The sequence below is a fragment of the Pantherophis guttatus genome, chromosome 17, assembly GCF_059756535.1.
Source record: "Pantherophis guttatus breed Tessera chromosome 17, ASM5975653v1, whole genome shotgun sequence".
NCBI classification, from domain to species: Eukaryota; Metazoa; Chordata; class Lepidosauria; order Squamata; family Colubridae; genus Pantherophis; species Pantherophis guttatus.
In genome coordinates, this window is record NC_142079.1 from 9,204,121 (window position 1) to 9,230,000 (window position 25,880).

At 45.8% G+C, this 25,880-nt stretch overlaps 1 protein-coding gene across 17 annotated transcripts in view; it reads right to left on the reverse strand.

The window, feature by feature from the left end:
- ARVCF (ARVCF delta catenin family member) overlaps nt 1-25,880 on the reverse strand; it is a 317,887-nt gene that overhangs the window by 26,194 nt on the left and 265,813 nt on the right. For all 17 annotated transcript variants that reach the window (XM_087880246.1, XM_087880244.1, XM_087880236.1 and 14 more), the window contains one exon: nt 19,477-19,548. In XM_087880246.1, coding sequence (XP_087736372.1) covers nt 19,477-19,548 — 72 coding nt within the window. The remainder of the gene's footprint in view (nt 1-19,476; nt 19,549-25,880) is intronic.

The window sequence follows — 25,880 nt, forward strand, 5'->3', positions numbered from 1 at the left end:
CACACAATCTTTTTCTCTCCTTGCTTTCTCCCCTCTCTCCTCTTTCTCCCTCTCCCTCTCCCTCTCCCCCCTTCCTTCCTTCCTTCCTTCCTTCCTCTCTCCCTCCAAAGTGCCAAATGTTCCTTTTCTTTTCCCCTTTCTCCCAATGCCAATCATGTTCTTCCTCCCTTCCTTCCTTCCCTCCCAAGGAAGCCATCCGGATAGTCTGCCTAGCTACACCGTGGATGGGCTTTTTAAGGGACACGCGGCAGTTTTTTGGGGAGCGCACCAAAAGAGCTGAAAGGAACCTTCCTCCTTATTTCTGAGGTTAAGGAACGAAGGCCGCCGTTTGGGAAGTTGAAAAGGAGCAGGAAGCAGCTGCCGGCTGCCTCAATATTCTTTTTTTCCTTGGAAGGCAATCATCAGATAAAATATTAAAACAGGATCAGGGTTTTCTCCCACTCCACCCGGCATGCAGTTCTGGAACACAGACCCTTTTGTTTGAATTTTCTAGCAGCTCTCCATGGTCGAATAGCAGCAAATTGGCAGAAATGGGAGACCCTCCTGTGGCCTAATCACTGTCTCCCGACACATTTTTTGACGGAGACAATACAATCACGAGCGCACAATTGGCTCGGTGCTCAGGCAGCTTCCCAATTATACGATGCACGGGGGGGGGGGGAGAAGCCGGCCCTGTTCCCAGGGTTTTTGCACGACCCTCTCAAGTTGGCTTCGCGGCACGCGCTTTTTTGCTAACTCTTCGGGCTTTGTAGCCACGCGGGCAGATAACCGGCGCTGACCACTCCAATCAAAGACGATGAAGGGCAGTTGCAATTAATTGGGAGGAAAAGCTCCGGAAAGATGAGTGGTGGTGTGGTGGCCTTGAGGGGGAGCTCTCGCCTCACCATCAGGAGGCTGTGAGTTCGATCCTAGGTAGAGGCAGATATTTCTCTCTCTCTCTCTCTGGGCATGATGAGAATTTTATCTGCTGAATATAACTCCGCATTGGCGACAGGAAGGGCATCCGGCCAGTAAACATTCAGCTCCATGCAGTTGCCCAGACTTCACTCCGCAAGGGATGATGAAGTCATTAAAAGTGACCTAGAGGTGGAGCTCTTGCCTCACCATCAGGAGGCTGTGAGTTCGATCCTAGGTAGAGGCAAATATTTCTCTCTCTCTGGGCACAATGAGAATAATTATCTGCTGAATATAACTCCGCACTGGCGACAGGAAAGGCATCCGGCCAGTAAAACACTCAGCTCCATTCAGTTGCCCAGACTCCACCCCGCAAGGGATTATGGAGTCATTAAAAGTGGCCTAGAGGTGGAGCGCTTGCCTCACCATTTTTTTTAAATATATATATATATGCTGCCCTTCTCCGGAGACTCAGGGCGGCTTACAATGCGTTAAGCAACCATCAGGAGGTTGTGAGTTCAATCCTAGGTAGAGGCAGATGTAAGGTCTCCTGCTTGGGCAGGGGGTTGGACTAGATGACCTGCAAGATCCCTCCCAACTCTGTTAATCTGTTAAATTTAGTATCTGAGATGAAAAGCTCCGACAAGATAGGGGTATTCTATTCTGCATTCTATTCAATTCCATATTTTCTATTCCATTCCTTATTTCTATTCTATTCTATTCTATTCTATTCTATTCTATTCTATTCTATTCTATTCTATTCTATTCTATTCTATTCTATTCTATTCTATTATTCTATTCTATTCTATTCTATTCTATTCTATTTCTTATTTCTTATTATTTCTTATTTCCATTCCATTCCATTCTTTTCAGATCAATGGTTCTGACAGGTTCTGGAGAACCGGTAGTGCAAATTTTGAGTAGTTCAGAGAACCAGCAAATACCACCTCTGGCTGGCCCCAGAGTGGGGTGGGAATGGAGATTTTCCAATATCCTTCCCCTGAAGTGGGGTGGAAATGAGGATTTTGCAGTATCCTTCCACTGGACTGGGGTGGGAATGGAGATTTTCCAATATCCTTCCCTTGAAGTGGAGAGGGAATGGGGATTTTGTAGTATCCTTCCCCTGGACTGGGGTGGGAATGGGGATTTTGCAGTATCCTTCCCCTGGACTGGGGAAGGAATGGGGATTTTGCAGTATCCTTCCCCTGCCACACCCACCAAGCCACACCACGCCCACCATGCCACGCCCACGGAACCGGTAGTAAAAAAAATTGGATTTCACCACTGATGGGCTAGAAGACCTCCATGGTCTTCTGGTTTCTGGGTGGGAGGGGGATACCAGAGCCACACCGAGCCCCACTCAGGAATTTGGTGGATTGGAGAAGACGAATCTAACCCTTGTTCGACTTGGCCCCTTCTTTTTCCCCCATCTTCTTTTTCAGTGCGTCGTGTCCAATTCCGCATAGGGACACCCCAGCGGCTGTGAAAACAGATTTCTTTCCTCCCGCTCCTCCTGTCTCTCTTCAAAAGCTCCCAGCAGTTCCTGGTGATAATGAGTCCCTCCGTAGAGGTTGCAGCTTTGATGTCTGCGCTAACAGAGGTCTCCAAATGGAATTCATGACATGGGGGAAAAAGCCCCATGGTGTCAACCGTAGGGCTGCTGGCTTACGAGTCTTAGAAGCAAGGGAACCTGCAAAGGCCCACCTTACTTCTCGCCTCCCCCCACTCCCACAATGCAATGCAACACGATTTGGAGGTAGGAAAGTCAAGGAACCTGGGTCAGATACCACCATGGACTAGAACAGGAGTTGGCAACCTTAAACACTCAAAGAGCCACAAAGGTCCTAACCGGAAGCCTACTGGAGTTGACCGGATGTCCGGTTCCCTCACCATAGAGTGTCCTCCTAGCACGGTGTCCTTTTTCCTCTGCTGACTGGAAGTCCGGTTTCTCCACCATAGAGTCTCCTCCTAGCATGGCGTCCTTTTTCCTCTACCTGTCCTAACCGAAAGCCCTATCAACTGTGGAGCCGATCGGCGACAAGGAGCCGCAGCAGTGGGATGAAAGAGCCACATGCGGCTCCAGAGCCACAGGTTGCCGACTAGAGGACAGCAGGAACCGAGGATCGGAGAGATCTCTTTGTTAGGGTGGGAACCCTGGGCAGCTTTTCCAGCTGCAAAATTTCCAAGTTCTTTTGGCAACCTGGCCGGATCCTTGGTGCAGGCTTGTTGGGAAGGTTCTACAAGGTGACAAGTGAAAAAGAGACGGATGTGGCGTGGCTCATTTTTTTGGGGAGCCCGGCAGGTTATTCTGATCGCGATTAGAAGAGAATATTTGTAGCTGTGAGTTTCTTGGTGGTCTCCCAGCTTGGTGGTTTTCTTGCAGACGTTTCATGACCCGACTCGATGACATTTATCTATTTTATTTATTGGTTCGATTTATATGCCGCCCTTCTCCGGAGACTCAGGGCGGCTTACAATGCGTTAAGCAATAGCCTTCATACTTTTGTATATACCTGCTTAGTAGGGCTTTTGCCCTCCCCCCTAAGCGATGTTCTTTTTTTATACAAAGTCAGCTTATTGCCCCCACAATCCGGCTCCTCATTTTACCTACCTCGGAAGGATGGAAGGCTGAGTCAACCTTGAGCCTGGTGAGATTTGAACTCGCAGTAATTGCAGGCAGCTGGCAGTTAAGTGCTATTTAACAGCGCTTTAATGCATCACCAATGCACTGATTTTACCTAGTTGGGTCATGAAATTTCTGCAAGAAAACAACCAAGCTCAGAGAAGACCAAGGACCCCACAATCCTCCTTCTCAGACCCTAGTCCCTTCGAGCACTGATGATGTTACCTAGTTGGGTAATCAAATGTCTTCAAGAAAACAACCAAGCTCAGAGAACACCAAGGACCCCACAGTCCTCCTCCACCTCTTCATCCTTCCTCCTTCTCCTCCTCCTCCATGTCCCACTCCCTCCTAGCACTGATGATGTTACCTCGTTGGGTAATCAAACGTCTGCAAGAAAACCACCAAGCTCAGAGAGCACCAAGGACTCCATGGTGAGTTCCGACAAAAGGCACCCATGTGTTCTGCCCCAGCTCTGGATTTCCGAGGATATTGACACACACCAACGGTCCTTATCAAATTTACTAAGTAGCAAGAATAAACAAGACCGGCAAAGGTTGGCAACCAGCCCAGAAAACAAGATACGATAAACCAAAATACTCTGATAATAAATACTAGTTGTTTCCAGCAAAAAAGCATTAGCTGCGTGTGACTTAAATAGGCTAAAGGAGTGGCCAATTATCCTCAATCCTTACTCTCGAGGAGACCTCCTCCTCCTGAGTAGCCACTCCTGCCTTTTGGCAGCCCTGCGTGCTCGAGCATTGAGGAGAGGCTCCTCCACTTCGCTCTCTCCACTTGAAGGAGCCTCTGGAGGTTCTGAAGGCCCTGGCTGAGTCTCTGCCTCTGGCACCACATCCTCTTCAGCCTCCTCGCTGTCCGATGCGAGCACCGGCTGCGCAGGCTGCTGGCGCGACCTCACACCAGCCTCCTTGTCATCGGGATCAGCCACAATCCACGCAGGCCGCTGGCGGGCCACAACACCATGAGCTACAACATCTGCCGCTTCAAATATCCTCTCCTCCCCTTTCCACCTTCTCTCCTCTTTGCCTTTGCCGCTCCCTCCTTTCTCTTTCACGCTGCGTAAATTTGCAGTCACGAGGAGATTTCAAAAAACAACAACAACAACAGAGAGGTAATAAAAGAATGATCTTCTCGTCCTCTTTTTTCTCTCTCTCGTTTTCCCGTTTGCTGCATGGAGATTGTGGGGTTTTTTGGTACCACTTTAAAAAAAAACAAAAAAAACCTCACCACCCCATGATCAGGACATCAAAATATGTTCCTGCTTCAGAGAATTCCAAAAGAGCGTGGTAGATTTTTGAAAAAAAGAAAAAAAAGGTTTTTCTTTATGTTTTAAATCTTAACAAGCAGCTCAGAGCGCCTAGTTTGCAAGCTAAAATGTGCCCTCTTCCATCTCTGAAAGACCCTCTCAAGGTCTTTCTCTTTCCCCCCTCCCAACTTTACCCAAATGATAAATATGGATGCTGCGACTGCATTAACAGTGGCATTGGGCTCCGGCCTTCCATCCAGACACAAGGAAGAAAAGCTTTAGAACAGTGTTTCTCAACCTTGGTAGCTTGAAGATGGGTGGGCTTCAACTCCCAGAATCCCTCAGCCAGCAGCGCTGGCTGGGGGATTCTGGGAGTTGAAGTCCACCCATCTTCAAGCTACCAAGGTTGAGAAACACTGCTTTAGAAGCTATTTGAAGGCCTTGCATGTAACAAAAGGCCATCTGGCTGCGTACAGGACACAATTCTACTAAATTGGTCCTGTAGACCAGCTGTTGTGACCCGTACGCGGCCTGTGCGGATTGTAGCTGATTCTGACAGCGAGGAGGCTGGTGTGGTGCTGTGCCAGCAGCCTGTGCAGCTGGCACTCGAGTCGGACAGTGAGGAGGCTGGAGAAGATGTGGTGCCAGAGGCAGGGATTCAGCCAGGGCCTTCAGAACCTCCAGAAGCTCCCATAAGTGAAGAGGAAGAAGAGGAGGAGCCTCTTCTCGATGCACGGGCACGCAGAGCTGCCAAAAGGCAGGAGTGGCTCCTCAGGAGGAGGTCTCCTTGAGAGTAAGGCTTGGGGCTAATTGGCCACTCCCTTATCCTATTTAAGGAGGAATGCCGACTGAAGCAATTTGCAGGGAACAACTTCGTTCACTCTCCTTCGTGTCTTGTCTTGCTTATCTTATCAGCTTCCTGCAAATTGCTTCTGGGCATTCTGCCAACCACAGTAAGCTTTCCGTTATTATTCTTTGAATTCTTGGCGGCTGTGAATGCAGTTAATTAACAGCCGTTGTTGTAAAAAAACTGGTTTATTTAGTAAACTAAGGTTTGTACAGACTTTGTGTGTGCTGCGTTCTTTGGGTCCGTAGCTGGGACAGAACACTAACTCAAGATACAGGCATATGTGCTTTGAGGGCTTATTCCTTAGCAGACAGGAAACGTGACCAGTCGAACAAGTTCGACTTAATTGTAAAGCTCCATAACAGAATAACAAGAGTTGGCAGGGATCTTAGAGGTCTTCTAGTCCAACCTTCTGCTCAAGCGAGAGACTCTATACCAGGAGGGTCAAATTCAAGGCCCGGGATCCAGATCGGACCCATGGGCTGTTTAGTTCTGGCCCGCAGGGCTGCCCTGGAAACAGCAAAGGACTGCCTTGCAGTGCAGGGGTGGGTTCTACTTCTGTGCATGTACAGATGGCCTATGATGACATCTGGGGCAGTGGGCAGAGCCTCCTGCTGGTTTCACTACCGGTTCTTTCGAACCGGTCCGAACCAGGGGCAACCCACCACTGCTGCGGTGCCTCTGCCAGTGAAAATGGAGCTCGGGAGGGCCCTCCCGAGCTCCGTTTTTGCTGGCAGAGGGTTGCAGGAAGCAGTCACAGTTGAAAATGGAGCTCGGGAGCCCGTTATCGCTGGGAGAGCTCTTGTGGCACCACAGGCAAGGGTGAAATCCAGCAGTTTCTGGAGAACCGGTAGCAGAAAGGCTAAATCTCCTGCAGTCTCTTTTATAGCTTGAGAAATTAGGGAGGGTCTCTTTTGACCTTCTTGCTCTGCCTAGTATACTGCTGTGGGCTAGGTTGCCCCTTATCTAACCATTCCCTTGGCAGTCTGCCAAGGTCTTTCTCACATACCATTACCATTCACATACCATTATTAATGAGCCGCAGTGGCACAGTGGTTAGAGTGCAGTACTGCAGGCTACTTCTGCTGATCACCGGCTGCCAGCAGTTTGGTAGATCGAATCTCCTAACAGTAACAGAGTTGGAAGGGACCGTGGAGGTCATCTAGTCCAACCCCCTGCTCACGCAGGAGACCTGTACTAGGGATTCGAACCGCAGAACTGCCGACCTTTCTGATCGACAAACTCAGTGTCTTAGCCACTGAGCCACCTAGCAACCTGAGAATCTCACCAGGCTCAAGGTTGACTCAGCCTTCCATCCTTCCAAGGTCGGTAAAATGAGGACCCAGATTGTTGGGGGCAATAGGCTGACTCTGTAAACTGCTTAGAGAGGGCTGGCAAGCACTGTGAAGCGGTATATAAGTTTAAGTCCTATTGCTATTTGTCTCTATGTCTGTCTATTATCTCTATCTATCTATCTATCTATCTATCTATCTATCTATCTATCTATCTATCTATCATCCATCCATCCATCCATCCATCCATCCATCCATCCATATCTATCTAAGAGCCATGGTGGCACAGTGATTAAAATGCAGTATTGCAGGCTGACTCTTCCCACTGCCAGCAGTTTGATCCTGACTAGCTCAATGTTGGCTCAGCCTTCCATCCTTCCGAGGTGGGTAAAATGAGGACCCAGATTGTTGGGGTTGATGTGCTGACTCTACAAACCGCTTAGAGAGGGCTGTAAAAGCACTATGAAGTAGTATATAAATCTAAGTGCTATTACTATTGCTATTGCTATTGCCGCTTCAAACTCCCAATCAGGGTGGATTTGATTTAAATCGAGTCGATTTAAATCATGATTTAAATCATGATTTAAATCACTAATAAAAAGACTTAATTTAAATCAACTCGATTTAAATCATAATTTTTAAAGAGCAACTGTCATCTCTGCTACTCCTTTGACCCGCTGTTGACTCACCGATAGTCCCAGTGTTGCAGAACATACAGCCTCATGCTACATAACTAAGCTCCATTTCATGCTGAATCAACTAAATTATTTATGTATCTTAAATAGAAAACTATCTTACGATAGATTTTTACCCCAAAAGTTTTTTATTAAAATAAATTCGATAAAAATCAAAAAAATCTGATTTAAATTAAAAAAATCCGATTTAAATAAAAAAAATCTGATTTTTTTGATTTTTTTTTTAAAAAATCATTGATTTTTATCCACCCTGCTCCCAATACCATCTTTTTTGGTAGTTCCGTTGTCTTATTTGTTTATTTATCAATCAATCACTCAGATCTGTATGCTGCCCAACAATTCTGGATGGTAGAAGGCATGGAAAGATCTTCTGACGTTTAAAGAGCCGCTGCCTAAACGCATTAAACCAGGCTGTGCGCATTTTAGCAATAAGAATTTAAACACGGTAAAGGACCTCCCCCCCCCACAAAAAAAATCTATTATGAAGTCATATGGGAAGGAAAGGAGCATGCCTTGTGATCTGCAAAATCCACCCAATTGATCCAACCAATTAAGAGGGAGTTAAATTTACCCCCAAACAAACGCAGTCATGCACAGGGTCAAACGAGCTTCCTCTCTATCTTCTGACATCTATAATTAAAACATAGCCTTAGCGACAAAGGTCTTAGTGAGCAAAGAAATAACCACAGAGACTAAATGCCTAGCGAGCACTCGTTTCTCATGACAAATGGGACTCGCTAGGCCCTTAGTCTCTGTGGTTATTTTCTTGCTCGCTAAGACTAGGGGCTCCTTGTAGAATGGTTTTAAAAAAGGGTCAGAAATATATGACTGTTTGAAAAGTTTTAAATATGACGGGATTATAACAGCCTACCGTCCAATCAGAAAAAACAGGAATGCTTAGTGTTTTTCAAATTTCATTTCCTTCTGATTTAACTGGTTAAAAATTTGTCCTTTAGTAAGGTGTAATTAGTAGATTCACAAATTGTGTCTACTGCGGTGTGAACCAGTGGTGGGTTGCTCCCGGTTCGCACCGGTTCGCAAGAACCGGTAGTAAAAATTTGTAGTAGTTCAGGGAACCGGTAATAACATTGGCTGGCCACGCCCCCGAACTGGTCTCCGGCCCGGTCGCCGTTCACTTACCCCGCCCACCTCATCAGAGGCTTTTTTTTTTAATTTTTAAAAGCATTTTTTCTAATTTAATTTAATTTAATTTAATTTAATTTATCGCATTTCTATGCCATCCAACTCCCAAGGGATCAGCTTCTTGGTTCAAGGTTAGAGATGTTCCTTCAAGAACTATGAATCAACATCAGGTTCTTGGTTCAAGGTTAGAGATGTTCCTTCAAGAAATATGAACCAGGATCAGTTCTTGGCTCAAGGTTAGAGATGTTCCTTCAAGAACTATGAATCAAGATCAGCTTCTTGGCTCAAGGTTAGAGATGTTCCTTCAAGAACTATGAATCAACATCAGCTTCTTGGCTCAAGGTTAGAGATGTTCCTTCAAGAACTATGAATCAAGATCAGCTTCTTGGCTCAAGGTTAAAGATGTTCCTTCAAGTACTATGAATCAACATCAGCTTCTTGGTTCAAGGTTAGAGATGTTCCTTCAAGAAATATGAACCAGGATCAGTTCTTGGCTTAAGGTTAGAGATGTTCCTTCAAGAACTATGAATCAAGATCAGCTTCTTGGCTCAAGGTTAGAGATGTTCCTTCAAGAACTATGAATCAACATCAGCTTCTTGGCTCAAGGTTAGAGATGTTCCTTCAAGAACTATGAATCAAGATCAGCTTCTTGGCTCAAGGTTAGAGATATTGCCGGCCTGGGAACACTTGAACAGGAAAGGAATAGAACTCCAACCAGATTTTCCCCAGGGAACTGAGTTTAAACCTCCTCTGAAGTTTTCAGCTATTTCTTCTGCCTAGGTAGTCCAGTCCTCTGGCCAGGTGCCAGGGGAAGGGAATTCTCCTGCCTCAGCTGTTTTAGAAGGACCAGGCCCTTTACGTCAGCAAAAAAAAAATACGCTGTGCCAGCCAAAACCAAGCCTATTTTTGTGAAATGGGGCCTCCTCTTTTGTGCCAATATTGCCCAGGCACTCCCCTCCTGCTTACAGATGACCTCTATGCTCCTTTTGGGGAGGGAACCTGTGTTTGCAACGTTAAAATGTACATTGGAGTGACTGGTTTTTCTTTCACAGTGGTATATTTTACTTTTTTCCTATTGTAATTTTATGAAGCGTTACCAGATAAAAATTAATTAAAATCTGCAAAAAGTAAAAAGAACAAAAAGAAGGAACAGGAAGGGCAGGGGAAAAAAAAAAGAGAAAAACTGAAAAGGGAAAAAAGAAGCTAGCAAAGGAAAACGTAAAGAATGAACTTTCTCCATTGTCACAACCAGCCTAGACAATTTGAACAACTTATTGCCTTCTCTTAAAATACAACCAACAATCTCTAAATCCAGTGGTGGGATTCAAGTAATTTAACAACCGGTTCTCTGCCCTAATGATTTCTCCCAACAACCAGTTTTCCAAACTGCTCAGAAATTTAACAACCGGTTCTCCCGAAGTGGTGTGAACCGGCTGAATCCCATCACTGTCTACATTCCATAGCTCAGCTCTTTATCTATAAACAAATCCTTAAAACCTGGTCATTCAGTCCTGGTGAGCCACACACGGTTAAGGGTTTCTTTATTTATTTCTTTATCAAATTGTGCACATCTTCCACCTCACTATCTTGGCAGTTTAAAGGTAAAAGTTCCCCTCGCACATCTGTGCTAGTCGTTCCCGACTCTAGGCGGCGGTGCTCATCTCTGTTTCAAAGCCGAAGAGCCAGCGCTGTCCGAAGACGTCTCCGTGGTCATGTGGCCGGCATGACTCAACGCCAAAGGCGCATGGAACGCTGTTCCCTTCCCACCAAAGGTGGTCCCTATTTTTCTACTTGCATTTTTACGTGCTTTCGAACCTCATTTGGTGTCTTCTGTTTCTCCCCGGCCTTTTAAAGGGAAAGGACACAAGGCAACTGTTGTATAGCTGCGGTGAGAATAAACTATGCAATGCAACTAGAGCTGGCAAGCATGTGAAGTCCGCTCTCAACGGGGTGTGTGTGTGTGTACGTGAATCATTTTTTATTATCAGAGAAAAAAAGAAAGAACAAGAAATCCAATTCTAGTTTTATTTATCAAGCAAGAAAAGGAAGGTCAGATGTTCTGGTGATTGGAGTTTGCAAATCCCCAGCGTTAAGCTAATAACCACCAGGTCGGCCCCTTTCTCTCTCTCTATGGATAAAGATATTCTACTCAGGCAGCCATTTTTTCCCCCTCAAACACACACACACACACACACACACACACACACACACACACACACACACAAAGATCTGCAATACACCTGGGCTTTTTGCATAAAAATGACATTAAAGGGACTTTTGATTTATGGTTTTGATGATTAGACAGGAAAGATGAGAGGAAGAAGAAGGATAGGATGTAACTTTAGAAAGAGAGGTTAAAAAGTATTTGCACTTGTAACTGCTTTAAAGAATATCAGAAGCCATTTCTTTATATGTTTTTCTCTTTTTCTATTTTTCCTTCAACTTTTTTTCTTTTCTTGCATTTTTTCTTCCTTTCATTATTCCCTCCCTCCCGCCCTCTCTTTCTTCCTTCCTTCCTTCCCATTTTCATTTCTTTCTTCCCTTCCCCTCCTTTCCCTTCCCTTCTCTTCCTTTCCCATTCCTTCCCTCTTTCCTCCTTTCCCTTCCCTTCCTTCCTTCCCGTCCCTCCCTTTTTCATTTCTTTCCTCCCTTCCCTTCCTTTCCCTTCCCTTCCCATCCTTTTTCTTCCCCTTCCTTCCTTCCCTGCCCCTCTCCCTTTCATTTCTTTCCTCTCTTCCCTTCCTTTCCCTTCTCTTCCCTTCCCATTCCTTCCCTTCCCTTTCATTTCTTTCCTTTCCTTTCCCTTCCCTTCCCATCCTTTTTCTTCCCCTTCCTTCCTTCCCTGCCCCTCTCCCTTTCATTTCTTTCCTCTCTTCCCTTCCTTTCCCTTCTCTTCCCTTCCCATTCCTTCCCTTCCCTTTCATTTCTTTCCTTTCCCTTCCCTTCCTTCCTTCCCTCCTTTTTTCATTTCTTTCCTCCCTTCCCTTCCTTTTCCTTCCCTTCCCTTCTCTTCCCCTTCCTTCCTTCCCTGTCCCTCTCCCTTTCATTTCTTTCCTCCTTTCCCTTCCCTTCCTTCCTTCTCTCCCTTTTTCATTTCTTCCCTCCCTTCCCTTCCTTTTCCTTCCCATCCCATCCCTTTTCTTCCCCTTCCTTCCTTCCTTCTTTGTCCCTCTCCCTTTCATTTCTTTCCTTTCCCTTCCCCTTCTTTCCTTCCCTCCCCATCCTCCTTCCTTCCTTCCTCCCTCCCTCCTTTTCCTTCCCTTCCCGTCCCTTCCTCTTCTAGTAGTTTGCATTAGTTTTTATCTTCTTGTTTAAAAGTTCCAATAACACACAGACACACACCAATGCTCTGCAATTCTCTTCTTGAGAGACTCCTAGCACTGCACGGAGCCGCACTTAAATCCCCAAAGAATTTCCAAAGGGCAGGAAAAGGAACATCTGTAAAGATTTAGCAGGAAAACCATTTAACGCCAATAAGGCATCCATCAAGATGAAGATCCAGCTCCCTCGAGAAGTTCGTAACGCTGAGAGAGATGGAAGGAAAGAGAAAAGGACAAGCAGAACAAAGTGAAGGGACTTAACTGCAGTGGGAAGACCACTATCATCATCATCATCAAATATTGTTAGGGACAGATTGTCACGGAGAACATTTATCGATGCAGTTGCTAAGAGTTGACAATGACTTCATGACACATAATTCATCATAATCCATCATGCAGTTGTCCTTTCCAAGGGTGGGCTGAGCACAGACTCATGTTCTACTTAGCCAGGGGTGGGCTTCAAAAATTTTAGTAAGGGGTTCTCTGCCCCGTTGCTGGGTGGGCATAGCCTAGTCGGCCTTCTGCACCATGGTGGGAGGGCGGGGGGGGCTTTTTGCCCTCCCCAGACTCAGGAGGCTTTTTTCGAGCCTCCGGGAGGTCGAAAATGGCCTCCCCAGGCTCCGGAGGCCCTTCCAGCCTTCTCGAACTTACGGTAGGCCCATTTTTCGCTCTCCCTGATCCTCCGTGCACACCCTGCGTGGGGACTCCTGGGAAGGGTGGGGTGGGGTGAGCGGGGCCAGCCAGGAGTGGGATTAGGGGGTTCTCTGACCTGTACAGAATCTTAGCTAGAGGTTCTCCCGAACCTCTGAAAACCCCCAGCAGCCCACCCCGGTAGTTAAATGGAGTGCCCACCCTGTACAGCTTAATGAAGCCTAAGAGATACTGAACACACCTCAATCAGAAAGAAGGACTGCTGATATTTTCCCCACGTCTGCTTACAATTCCCCATTCCCTATGCCTGGAACCAATTAAGCTGGCTATTAATTAAGGGGTCAGAAGTGCAACATGTATTTTTTTTTAAAAAAAGGAATACACACACACACACACACACACACACACACGTATCTATCTATCTATCTATCTATCTATCTATCTATCTATCTATCTATCTATCTATCTTTAGCCAGGTTCTTTAGCCAGGTTCTTCCTACGTAAACCAAGATTTTTATGCAGCCCTAGTTCAGTGAAATCACAATCCACTAGGGCTGAACTAGGGTTGCATAAAAATCTTGGTTTATGTAGGAAGAACCTGGCTAAAGAGAAATACACATAAAGCCTACACATTCAAGCCATTCCGGTTTCACATTCAAGCCATTCCATATGGTTGCACAATGGACTAGAAGCCTGCAAAATTCCTGCCTCCCCCCCCCTCCACACACTTATATTCTCGGTTTGTGCTTCTTGAGTCATACTAGGGTAGGGTAATCAAGCATTCCTGGGAAATTTGCATCCCGGGAATCGGGGAGGGGGCGATGTTTGGTGAATGCTTGGATAGTCAGGAAGAATTATAATTTCCTATCCAAGTCATGTCCGCCCCACCCAAAAGCATCTCTCGGTGGACGTATAAACTTCAGATGCTGAAGTGAAGCCATCTATTGTTTTTGAGCTAAACGAAGAAGAGAAATTTGTCGTGTCATGAACGGGGAGGTGAAAGAAAGATCTGCAAAAGAAGAAGAAGAAGAAGAAGAAGAAGAAGAAGAAGAAGAAGAAGAAGAAGAAGAAGAAGAAGAAGAAGAAGAAGAAGAAGAAGAAGAAGAAGAAGAAGAAGAAGAAGAAGAAGAAGAAGAAGAAGAAGAAGAAGAAGAAGAAGAAGAAGAAGAAGAAGAAGAAGAGGGAAAGTGCTTTTTCTATTTAAGATAATAAAGTTCTACTGACATAAGGCAAGATGGATAAGGGATTATGAGTCCTTTGTATATATTATGAGCATCATTCAGGATTATGATGAACAATGCGCTTACAAAACTATAGAACGATGAAGCCCTAAGCACTCCTGGTGGGAATTCTCAACCTTGAACACAAAAAGAAACTTTCTTCAAGCTGGTGGGTTAGGGTTAAAGGAGAACTTCAGAATGAGCACGGTCAACCAGGTCTACTGGACGATGAGTGGTGGCTTAAACCCCAGTGAATGGGGTGGGGTGGGGTGGGGGGAAATGCAGAGATGATCTTGGGAAAGATACGAGAGAACCATTAAGGAGGGAAGGAAGGACCAAACTTGGAAGCTTGGAGAAGAGATTAAACAATCCAGAGACAGAACAAAAAGTAAGGTTAGAGATGTTCCTTCAAGAAATATGAATCAAGATCAGTTCTTGGCTCAAGGTTAGAGATGTTCCTTCCAGCTGGAGGGAAGCATCACGAGTGGCAAGAGCCTGGGGGGACCTTGTTCCAGTGGGACTGCATCATGGCCAGGAACTGGCTGACCATCTCAGCTCACTGAGCCTCCAGGTGCCGTTACCTGGCCTTGAACTCCCGCAGGTCTTCCCTCTGCTTGGAAAGCCTATGCTCCTAGTCCTCACTGAGGTGCTTCTGCTGAGCCTCCTTCTTGGCCAGATCCAATTTGAACTGAGCTGTTTTGCCAACTCTTTCTCGTGGTGGCTACTTAGCTCCAACAACTGCTTCCTGTTGGGGCCCTAAAGAGCCTGGGGGGGGGGCAGGCGAGGAGGGGCTGGGAGGGGAAGGGCATGTAGAGGCTGCTGAGGTGCCCCTCGACGCAAGTGACATCATGTTGGCCACGCCCACCCAGTCATATGACCACCTAGCCACGGCCACCCAGCCAGTCATTAGGCAGATCATATTAGTGGTCTGTGGGATTTAAAATTATGTATTTAGTGGTCCCTGAGGTCCGAAAGGTTGGTGGACTAGAAGACCTCCAAGGACCCTTCCAACTCTGTTATTCTAAATTCTACCCCTGCTCAAAGTGTCTGCTCTATCTACCTCTGCAGAAAAAGGATGGGAATGGATGCTTTCTTTGCTCCTCGTTCGGATTATCGTGTTTGTCCTTCTGACAAGTTTTTGTGGCCGCAAGTCTGACTGGCACTTCTACCCTCCTGGCTCCATCACCAGCTCTTTTTGTAAGACCTGTCATCCCTCTTGGAGGAGAAACAAAAAAAGCCAGCTTGGCTGTCCTACTCTGCCACGACAGGAGCGTCCCTTGATCCTCTCAGAGGAGATTGTATTATTTTGGCAGATCGGTTTTTAAAAGACAGGAAGGCACTTTGCTGCGGCATGGGCCTGGAATAAGCAGCCTCCGCACTGGAAGTGCTGACAGACAAGAAGGACGGGAGAAGTAGAGGATGAAAATAAGTGGCTCTGGTTATAAAGGAAGATTGAGAGGGAAGGCAGAAAGGAGGAAAAACTGAAGATTGGCACTAGGAAGGAGCACTTGCTGGGAGGGAGGGAGGGAGGTAGAGGAAGAAAGGACAGAAGAAAGAAGGAGGAGAAGGGAAGGGAGGGAGGGAAGAAGGGAGGGAGGAAGGAAGGAAAAGACAGAGAATAAGAGGAAGGGTGGGAGGGAGAGAGAAAGGAAAAGACAGAGAAAAGAGGGAAGGAAAAGAGAGGAAGGAAAGAAAAGGAAGGGAGGGTAGTGAAGGGAAGGGAGGAAGGAAGGAATGAAAAGACAGAGAATGAGAGGGAGGGAGGGAGAAAGGAAAAGACAGAGAAAAGAGGCAAGGAAAAGACAGGAAGGAAAGAAAAGGAAGGAAGGAGGGAAGGAAGGAAGGAAAGAAAGAAAAGATGGATGGAAGGAAGGAAGGAAAAGACAGAGAATGAGAGGGAGGGAGGGAGAAAGGAAAAGACAGAGAACAGAGGGAAAGAAAAGAGAAGGAAGGAAGGAAAGAAGGAAGGAAGGAAAGAAAGAAAAGATGGAAGGAAGGAAGGAAAAGACAGAGAATGAGTGGGAGGGAGAGAGGAAGGAAGGAAAAGATAGAGAAAGGAAGGAAAACAACAAACGGATCACACAACAAAAATCAAAAGAATGACTGGTAGGGAGGGACTGGTACTTTCCTGAAAGAAAGAAACTGAACACTTGGGCAGAAAACGAGAAAGAAGGAAGGACTACTGCTCTATGCTGGAAAGAAATACTGAGAGGACTTCTTTCTGGTAGGGTGTAAAATGAAATCTCCGCAATTCAGTAGAGGGATCCAAGCAAAAACCAGATCGATGACATGACCCAGTTATGTCAAATTCAGATCCAACTTGACTTTGAGCGCTGAGATACTTGGGGCTCAGTAGGGATGGGCAGGTTAGGATTTCAGGACCTCGGACAGCTACAGGGATCAGAGATATGCTTCATTGAGGCCGAAGCTGAGTCCTGGACCTTCTCTTTTGTACATGAATTGTTTCCTCATACGTGTCTCCAAAACCTTGGGTCCTTCCCCAGAAACCCTTCGAAAGACTATATTTTTTTATTCTGAAAGAATGGGTGATTTTAAAGAGTAACAAATGCTTCAATTAAGACACTGGAATTCAGAACGAAACAATTCTATTTACAGATAGTTTTCAACCTACAACCATGCTGTTTAACCATGGTTTGAAGTTACAACGGCCTACAGGTGGCCTATGACCCATTTACAATGGCTGCAGGGCTTTGAAGACAAGTAATCACGATTTTTAATTTTCCTTTCTTCTGACAAGCAAAGTCAATTGGTGAAGCAGTTTACTTAATGACTGTGGGGTTTAAAATGGATCTGGTCATGCAATGATGTGCTTCACAATCGCTTCACTTAATGGCCAAACTCCAAGCCCAATTGTAGTTGTAAGTCAAGTAAGAAGAAGAAGTCAAGAGCCGAATGTCAACTCGCAAAGCATCCCTGCCCTGCTCTCAAGTTGCCATAGGAAAGGGGGGAATGGGAAACCGATGAAATGGCACGGCAGCCAAAGACAGATGTACATTCCAGACATATCTCTCTCAAGGCTGTATCCCACGGTTACCTACAGCAACCGGAGGGGAGTGATCTTTATAATCCGGCGAAACTGCTCCGTGGTGAATGTGATTGATGTGCCGACATGAAGCTCCTAATAAATAACTGGATTTCTTCTGAAGCTTGGCTCGAGGCTCATGATTTAATTTGGGCATCCATCGGAACCCTGACACTTTCTGTATTCCGTCCTTTCATGAATAGGACACAACAACATGCGAGACAAGCATATGGAGAAATGAAAGATTTTCTCTTCTTTGCCTTCATATTTTCCAACTATTCAACTTCCAAAATTCATTTTTTTTTGGGGTGGGGGGTGGGGATTTGGTTCAACTTCAATAACAGGAACAAAAATGTCCTTTAAGCCAACAACTGTTTAAAGAACCTAGGGTGCTGCTATATTATTCAAAAATGCCACTGCGATTAAAGCCTCGCGGAGAATAATTTGACTTTTCAGAAGAAATGAAATAAAAGTACGTGTACTGCTTTTGAACTCCCCAAGGTTATAATCGATATTAAGATCAATTTGACTCAGTCGTCCTGTTTTTTTTTTATAAAAAAGGATCCTGACCAGTTTCGGAGCTTCAGGAACAAAGCTTTCCTGCAAAATGGGATTAACGTATCTTTCTGGTTGTGATAAGAACGACTGTAGCAAGAATAGTCATCTAATGGGGCAAAACTCACTTCACAAACGTCTCGCTTAACAACAGAAACGTTGGGGGTCAATTGTGGTCGTTAAGTCGAGGAACCCCTGTACTCCAGAGCTTCCTCATTTTTGAAGGACACAAGCAAAGGACTTTTTTTTTTACAGATCTTAAACTAAGCAACAGATACAACGCACAATCCTTCATTGTTCGTTTCCGCAAAAGATTCTTCGAACGATTTACCTCTATTATTTCCATTTGTTGAAAAAAATCCTGCCTTAGAAGTACACCTTAATGTGAAAAAAGAGATTAATATACAATGGTTGGGCTTCAAACACGCATACGCAGCGGGCCACGATATCGCTCGAAATCAAATCCATTTCCTCATTTAGATCCTTTCGGCTTTGACAATGGAGCTCGGCCTGAGCTGGCAATTAATCTCATCGGAAAAGAATTAAAAACGCCATGCCACCGAGCTGGCCTTGCCGTTAATAGATCAGTAACCGTTATTTTATTCTCGCCTGTTTGATGGGACAAATCCCGCAAACCCCCATTACAAAATTAAGGAAACCACGCAGACATTTACAAGGTGGGGGAAAGCAATTAGAAATAGAAGAAACGTTTTTATAGCCCTACGTTCCGAAATACATCCCGAAACCAACCGTCAGGCTCAAAACCAAAAATGACGCACTGAGATTCTTCCAGTTATTTCATTTTTTTTCATACCTGTTGACAACATCATGCCAAACTGAACACTCGATTATCTGCATCTACAATATACTCTGGGAGCTATTAGGAAGGCGCTGTCTTCAGCTTCTTTCTCTCACACTTAATATCTAGGCGGAGTTTGTCTCTTATTCGTCTGGAATGCAGCCCCTCCCTCCCGGGAATCCACCTCCACACGATATTCCATCACATTGTGTGTGTGCGGACTTCAATTCCCAGAATGCCTCAGTCACCACGGGTCAGGACCCAAACCAAGAATGACAGATGGTGATTCTTCAAAAGCTGAGTTCTTTATTGTTTCCCACCTACAGACAGACTCTTGACAGGCTAAATACTCAACTATCTGCTTCTAGAACAGGACTTCATGGACCACTAAATTCATAATTTTAAATCCCACAGACTATTAATATGATCTGCCTAATGACCGGCTGGGTGGGCGTGGCTAGGCAGTCATGTGACTGGGTGGGCGTGGCCAACTCAATGTCACTCATGTTGAGGGGCGCCTCGCCGGCCTCTACTCGCCCCTCCCTCCCAGCTCCTCCTCGCCTGCCCCCCCCAGGCTCCTTAGTGCCCCAACAGGAAGCAGTTGTTGGAGCTAAGCAGCCACCACGAGAAAGAGTTGGCAAAACAGCTCGGTTCAAATTGGATCTGACCGAGAAGGAGGCTCAGCAGAAGCACCTCACTGAGGACTAGGAGCATAGGCTTTCCATGCAGAGGGAAGACCTGCGGGAATGCAAGGCCAGGTACCGGCGCCTGGAGGCTCAGTGGGCTGAGATGCTCAGCCAGTTCCAAGCCATGATGCAGTCCCACTGGAACGAGGCCCTCCGGCTCTTCGCCACCAGCGGCGTTTCCCTCCAGCCTTCGCCCAAAGCCCCGTACCAGGAGACCGAAGCAGATCCCAAGTCGGAATTTCTGCCCCCCTCCGACCCACACAAAAAGACCCCAAAGGGGGAGACTCTCTGCAGCAACACAAATGTTCATGGCAGATATCCATCCCAGGGGCCGTAGTTTGAGGACCCCTGATATAAAAAATGCAAATAATTTTTCTGCGGACCACCAAAATTTTCTCACGGACCACCAATTGGTGACCACTGCTTTAGTGATCTTTGAATTACCTTTGGCCGATTCAGATCGCTTAGGTAAATCCAGTGTATCGAAGTTCCGGTCCACATCGCCGTTCTTCTTTCCTAAGCAGGAGACACAAGAAATGATCAAATCAACATGATTTTTTGGGGGGGCGGGGGGGTCATGAATCAACGTAGCCCGTTTCTACATCATCCCAACATTGGGACAAACTGAACGGAAAGCTTTAAATTCACATCCACACCCATCGACCCCGATTCCCCCATCATCCATTACATGCATATTTTTTCCTTATGTAAGCTTGGGACATATTTACTGGACATGCAAATGAGGTTTTCATGAATGAGCAGAAACGACAAACAGGTGGCGGGATGTATGACTGATTGACTGACATACAGGTAGTCCTCAACGTACGTCCACAATCGGGGCCAGGATTTCTGTCGTTAAGTGAGTTGCGCGAAATGTGATGACCTTTTTTTTTTTTGGCCGCAGTTGTTAAGCGAATCCTGTAGTTGTTAACAGCAATAGCACTTAGACTTATATACCGCTTCGTAGTGCTTTTACAGCCCTCTCTAAGCGGTTTACAGAGTCAGCCTCTTGCCCCCAACAATCTGGGTCCTCATTTTACCAACTTCGGAAGGAGGGGAAGGCTGAGTCAACCTTGAGTCGGTCAGGATCAAAGATCTGGCCGTGGGCAGAGTTAGTTGGCAATACTGCATTATAAGCACTGGGAAGGAGGGAGGGAGGGAGGGAGGGAGGGAAGGAAGGAAGGAAGGAGGGAAGGAAGGAAGGAAGGAAGGAAGGAAGGAAGGAAGGAGGGAGGGAGGGAGGGAGGGAGGGAAGGAAGGAAGGAAGGAAGGAAGGAAGGAAGGAAGGAAGGAAGGAAGGAAGGAAGGAAGGAAGGAAAATAGTAATAGCCCTTAGACTTATATACTACTTCACAGTGCTTTCCATCCCTCTCTAAGTGGTTTAAAGAGTCAGCCTGTTGCCCCCAACAATCTGGGTCCTCATTTTACCCACCTCGGAAGGACGGAAAGGCTGAGTCAACCTTGAGTTGGTCAAGATCAAAGATCTGGCAGTGGGCAGAGTTAGTTGGCAATAATGCATTATAAGCACTGGGAAGGAGGGAGGGAGGGAGGGAGGGAGGGAGGGAAGGAAGGAAGGAAGGAGGGAAGGAAGGAAGGAAGGAAGGAAGGAGGGAGGGAGGGAGGGAGGGAGGGAGGGAAGGAAGGAAGGAAGGAAGGAAGGAAGGAAGGAAGGAAGGAAGGAAGGAAGGAAGGAAAATAGTAATAGCCCTTAGACTTATATACTACTTCACAGTGCATTCCAGCCCTCTCTAAGTGGTTTAAAGAGTCAGCCTGTTGCCCCCAACAATCTGGGTCCTCATTTTACCCACCTTGGAAGGACGGAAAGGCTGAGTCAACCCTGATCCTGGTGAGATTCAAACTGCCAAATTGCAGGCAGCCGGCAGTCAGCAGAAGTAGCCTGCAGTACTGCATTCTAACCACTGCGCCACCACAGCTCTTAATCCAACTTTCCCATTGGTTTTGCTGGTTGGAAGCCAGCTGGGAAGGACATAAATGGGGATCAAGTGACCCCAGGATGCTGCAACGGTTATAAATACATTCCGATGGCCAAGAATCCCAATTTTGATCACACTGGAGATGCTGCAGTGGTTTTAATGGGAGAACTGGTCGCAAGTCACTATCTTCAGTGCCACTGTAACTGTGAACGGTCCCTAAACAAGTGGTTGTACGTTGAGGACTACCTATATTGTTAATGGTATTTGTACTGTGATCTTCGTCTCTAGAAACTCAAGGCAACAGACACGGCTTCTGCCTTCGTTTTATCACCCATCACCTCGCTGTAAGATAAATTAGATAAAAGAGAAAATAACTGGTAAGATCTAGCAATCTTAAAATCGAAAGGAGACTTGAATCGGGATCTCCTCAGGAGTAATTAACAACTTAATCACTTAATTAGTGGTTAAGACATCAGGCTAGAAAGCGGGAGACCATGAGTTCTAGTCCCGTTTTAGAAATGAAAGCGAGCTGGGTGACTTTGGGCCAATCACTAGGAGACAATGAGTTCTAGTCCCACCTTAAGCACAACAGCCAGCTGGGTGACTTTGGGCAATCACCACTAGGAGATGGTGAATTCTAGTCCTACCTTAGCCATGAAAGTGGCTGGGTGACTTTGGGCCAATCACTAGGAGACAGTGAGTTCTAGTCTCACCTTAAGCAAAAAAGCCAGTTGGGTGACTTTGGGCAATCACCACTAGGAGATGGGAATTCTAGTCATGCCTTAGCCATGAAAGTGGCTGGGTGACTTTGGGCCAATCACTAGGAGATTGTGAGTTCTAGTCCCACCTTAAGCAAAAAAGCCAGTTGGGTGACTTTAGGCAATCACCACTAGGAGATGGGAATTCTAGTCATGCCTTAGCCATGAAAGTGGCTGGGTGACTTTGGGCCAATCACTAGGAGATTGTGAGTTCTAGTCCCACCTTAAGCAAAAAAGCCAGTTGGGTGACTTTGGGCAATCACCACTAGGAGATGGGAATTCTAGTCATGCCTTAGCCATGAAAGTGGCTGGGTGACTTTGGGCCAATCACTAGGAGACAGTGACTTCTAGTCCCACCTTAGGCACAGAAAACCTGAGTGGGTGACTTTGGGCCAATCACCGGGAGACTGGGAGTTCTAGTCCTGCCTTTAGCCGTTAAAACCAGCTGAGTGATTAACTCAGTGACTTTGGGCCAGTTTCTCTCAGCCCAACCAGAGGTGGGGTTTCAGCAGGTTCTGACCAGTTCTGGAGAACCGGTAGTGGAAACTTTGAGTAGTTCGGAGAACCGGTAGTAAAAACTCTGACTGGCCCCGCCCCCATCTATTCTCTGCCTCCCAAGTCCCAGCTGATTGCGAGGAAATGGGGATTTTGCAGTATCCTTCCCCTGGAGTGGGGTGGGAATGGAGATTTTACAGTATCCTTCCCCTGCCACGCCCATCAACGCCCACCAAGCCATGCCACGCCCACTAAGCCACGCCCACAGAACTGGTACAGCCCAACCCACCTCCCCTGTGGGGGGGAGGGGAAATAGAAGGAGGAAGGTGTGTCGGATACATTCACCACCTTGAGTGATTTGTAAAAACAAATAAAGGCAGGATATAAACAAAGAAACAAACAAACCATATTCTAGCTGTCTGGCCTGATTCTAGTTTTTTTTCTAGAAGTCTGACAAGAGGAATTCATTTCTTTCCAATGCTCTAAGCCAGCGGTCACCAATTGGTGGTCCGTGGACCACTAGTGGTCCGTGAGAAAATTTTGGTGGTCCGCAGAAAAATTATTTGCATTTTTTATATTGCACTAAATCAGGGGTCCTCAAACTACGGCCCCTGGGACGGATACATGCAATGAACGTTTGTGTTGCTGCAGAGAGTCTCTCCCTTCGGGGTCTTTTTGTGTGGGTCAGAGGGGGGCAGAAATTCCGACTTGGGGTCTGCTTCAGCCTCCTGGTGTGGGGCTTTGGGCGAAGGCTGGAGGGAAGAGCCGCTGGTGGCAAAGAGCCGGAGGGCCTCGTTCCAGTGGGACTGCATCATGGCCTGGAACTGGCTGACCATCTCAGCCCGCTGAGCCTCCAGGCGCCGGTACCTGGCCTTGCACTCCTGCGGGTCTTCCCTCTGCTTGGAAAGCCTATGCTCCTAGTCCTCAGTGAGGTGCTTCTGCTGAGCCTCCTTCTCAGTCAGATCCAATTTGAACTGAGCTGTTTTGCCAACTCTTTCTTGTGGGTGGCTGCTTAGCTCCAGCAACTGCTTCCTCTTGGGGCACTAAGGAGCCCGGGTGGGCAGGTGAGGAGTGGCTCGGAGGGGAGGGACGAGTAGAGGCCGGCGAGGCGCCTCTCGACGTGAGTGACATTGAGTTGGCCACACCCACCTAGTCACATGATCCCCCCTAGCTACGCCCACCCAGCTGGTCATTAGTCAGATCGTATTAGTGGTCCGCGGGATTTAAAGTTATGAATTTAGTGGTCCCTGAAGTCCGAAAAGTTGGGGACCCCTGCTCTAAGCCACTGAGAGTCTCACCACCCGCCCCTTTCCAAGAGTTTATATGCAATTAAAAAAAAATCTTTAAAAATCTTCCCACTCAAATCTGAACGGGGGACAAGTCATTTAATCTCTTTTAATTATCTTAACTTTTGTATTGTATGTATTTTAATTTTGGCTGTTCACCGCCCTGAGTCCCTTTTGGGAGAAGGGCGGTATACAAATTAAATTAAAATAAAAATAAATAAAAAATTCCGAAAGAAAATCCAGCTTTTCTCCAGCTCAGAAAAGTTATGCACCTCAAGGCCACAGAGTGAGGCCTTTCCAGTCAGGAGCAGGATTTGGTTGTGTTTCTCATTTCTTTCTTTCTTTCTTTTTTTTAAACTTACCGGGAGGGGGGAAAAAATTGCAGCAAGGGAAATAAGTAAAAAAAATAAATAAACTAAAAATAAAAAATCCTTCCTGAGGTTCCACGAATTCAGGCATATTACAAACATAAAGCAGCTTTTAAAATGGTTCAGCAGTTTTTATCTCCATCGCTCAGAAATGTTTACCTCAGGGGAAATTCTGTGCGCAGGATTTTTTTTTTTTTTTTTTTTTGTTCAATGAGTTTCGTGAACAACCTTTTAAACTTCTTCAAAAAGCCAGCTTGGCAAGGTTGGAAGATTGCCGTGAGGAAAACGAGGCAGTGGAAGACAAGGCTAATCTTCATTCCCCTCTCCGCTTCCCCTCTGGCAAACCAACAAGGTTAATAATAATAATAATAATAATAATAATAATAATAATAATAATAATATCAAGATCTTGAATGATCAAGAATGAGAAACTCAAGATCTTGTGGGACTTTAGGATTCAGACTGATAGGAACTTGGTCCACAACACACCTGACATAACAATAGTTGAAAAGAAAAAAGTATGGTTCATTGACATTGCAATACCTGGCGATGCACGGATTGAAGATAAGCAGCAAGAAAAAAATCACAAAGTACCGGGACTTGCAAATTGAAGTTGAGCGACTGTGGAAAAAGAAATTGTGTGTTGTCCCGATTGTAATTGGAGCCCTTGGAGCAATACCCAAAGGGCTACCCCGCTATTTAGAAATCCTAAATTTGCCGGACTTGAACATTTTGACTCTACAAAAAACCACCTTACTCGGAACAGCTTACATCCTCCGACGATACCTTAACAGTTCCTAGGTCCTTGGTTAGGACTCGAGCTGCTGAGCTATTAACCAGCCTCAAAGGCTGTGAATCTCACTAAAGATTAACCAATAAATAATAATAATAATAATAATAATAATAATAATGATAATGATAATGATAATGATAATAATAATAATAATAATAATAATAATAATAATAATAATAAACCACCTTACTCAGAACAGCTTACATCCTCCGACGATACCTTAACAGTTCCTAGGTCCTTGGTTAGGACTCGAGCTGCTGAGCTATTAACCAGCCTCAAAGGCTGTGAATCTCACTAAAGATTAACCAATAAATAATAATAATAATAATAATAATAATAATAATAATAATAATAATAATAATAATGATAATGATAATGATAATGATAATGAATAATAATAATAATAATAATAATAATAATAATAATAATAATAATAATAATAATAATAATAAACCACCTTACTCAGAACAGCTTACAACCTCCGACGATACCTTAACAGTTCCTAGGTCCTTGGTTAGGACTCGAGCTGCTGAGCTATTAACCAGCCTCAAAGGCTGTGAATCTCACTAAAGATTAACTAATAATAATAATAATAATAATAATAATAATAATAATAATAATAATAATAATAATAATAATAATAATATTTTTTTAAAAAAATGAAGTGTGGATTGTGCAAAAAAAGTCAGAAGAAGTGGTCGATCTCACACTCGGCTCCTGCGAGACGATTGTACAAACCGATTATGAACAACGACCTACCTCCGCGATGGCGAACGTATGGCACGCGTGCCCGAAGTGACACGTCGAGCCGTGTCGCCTGGCCTGCGCAGTGTCGCCTGTTTTCTCTTTTCAGGTTTCTGGCACGCATGCGCACACAATGAACAACTGGCCTTTTTCCGTGTGGCAGTGCTGGAAACTGGAAAAGGTGGTCTTTTGTTTTCCTGAGTGAGCATGCGCGCCGGCCAGCTGATCACCGCTCACTCATGCCCGCCAGATACCCAGAAGAGTAAGCTGGCCGGCACGCATGCACGCATCAGAAACTGGAAGTTCATTTTCGGGTGCGCACATGCACCCTGGGCAGCTCCCCTTCTGGGTTGAGGCCAGTGTTGAAATCCCATTTTTTTTACTACTGGTTCTGTGGGCGTGGCTTGGTGGACGTGGTGTGGTGGGCGTGTGTTCTGTCCCCGTCTCACACACGCACCCCCACAGACAGG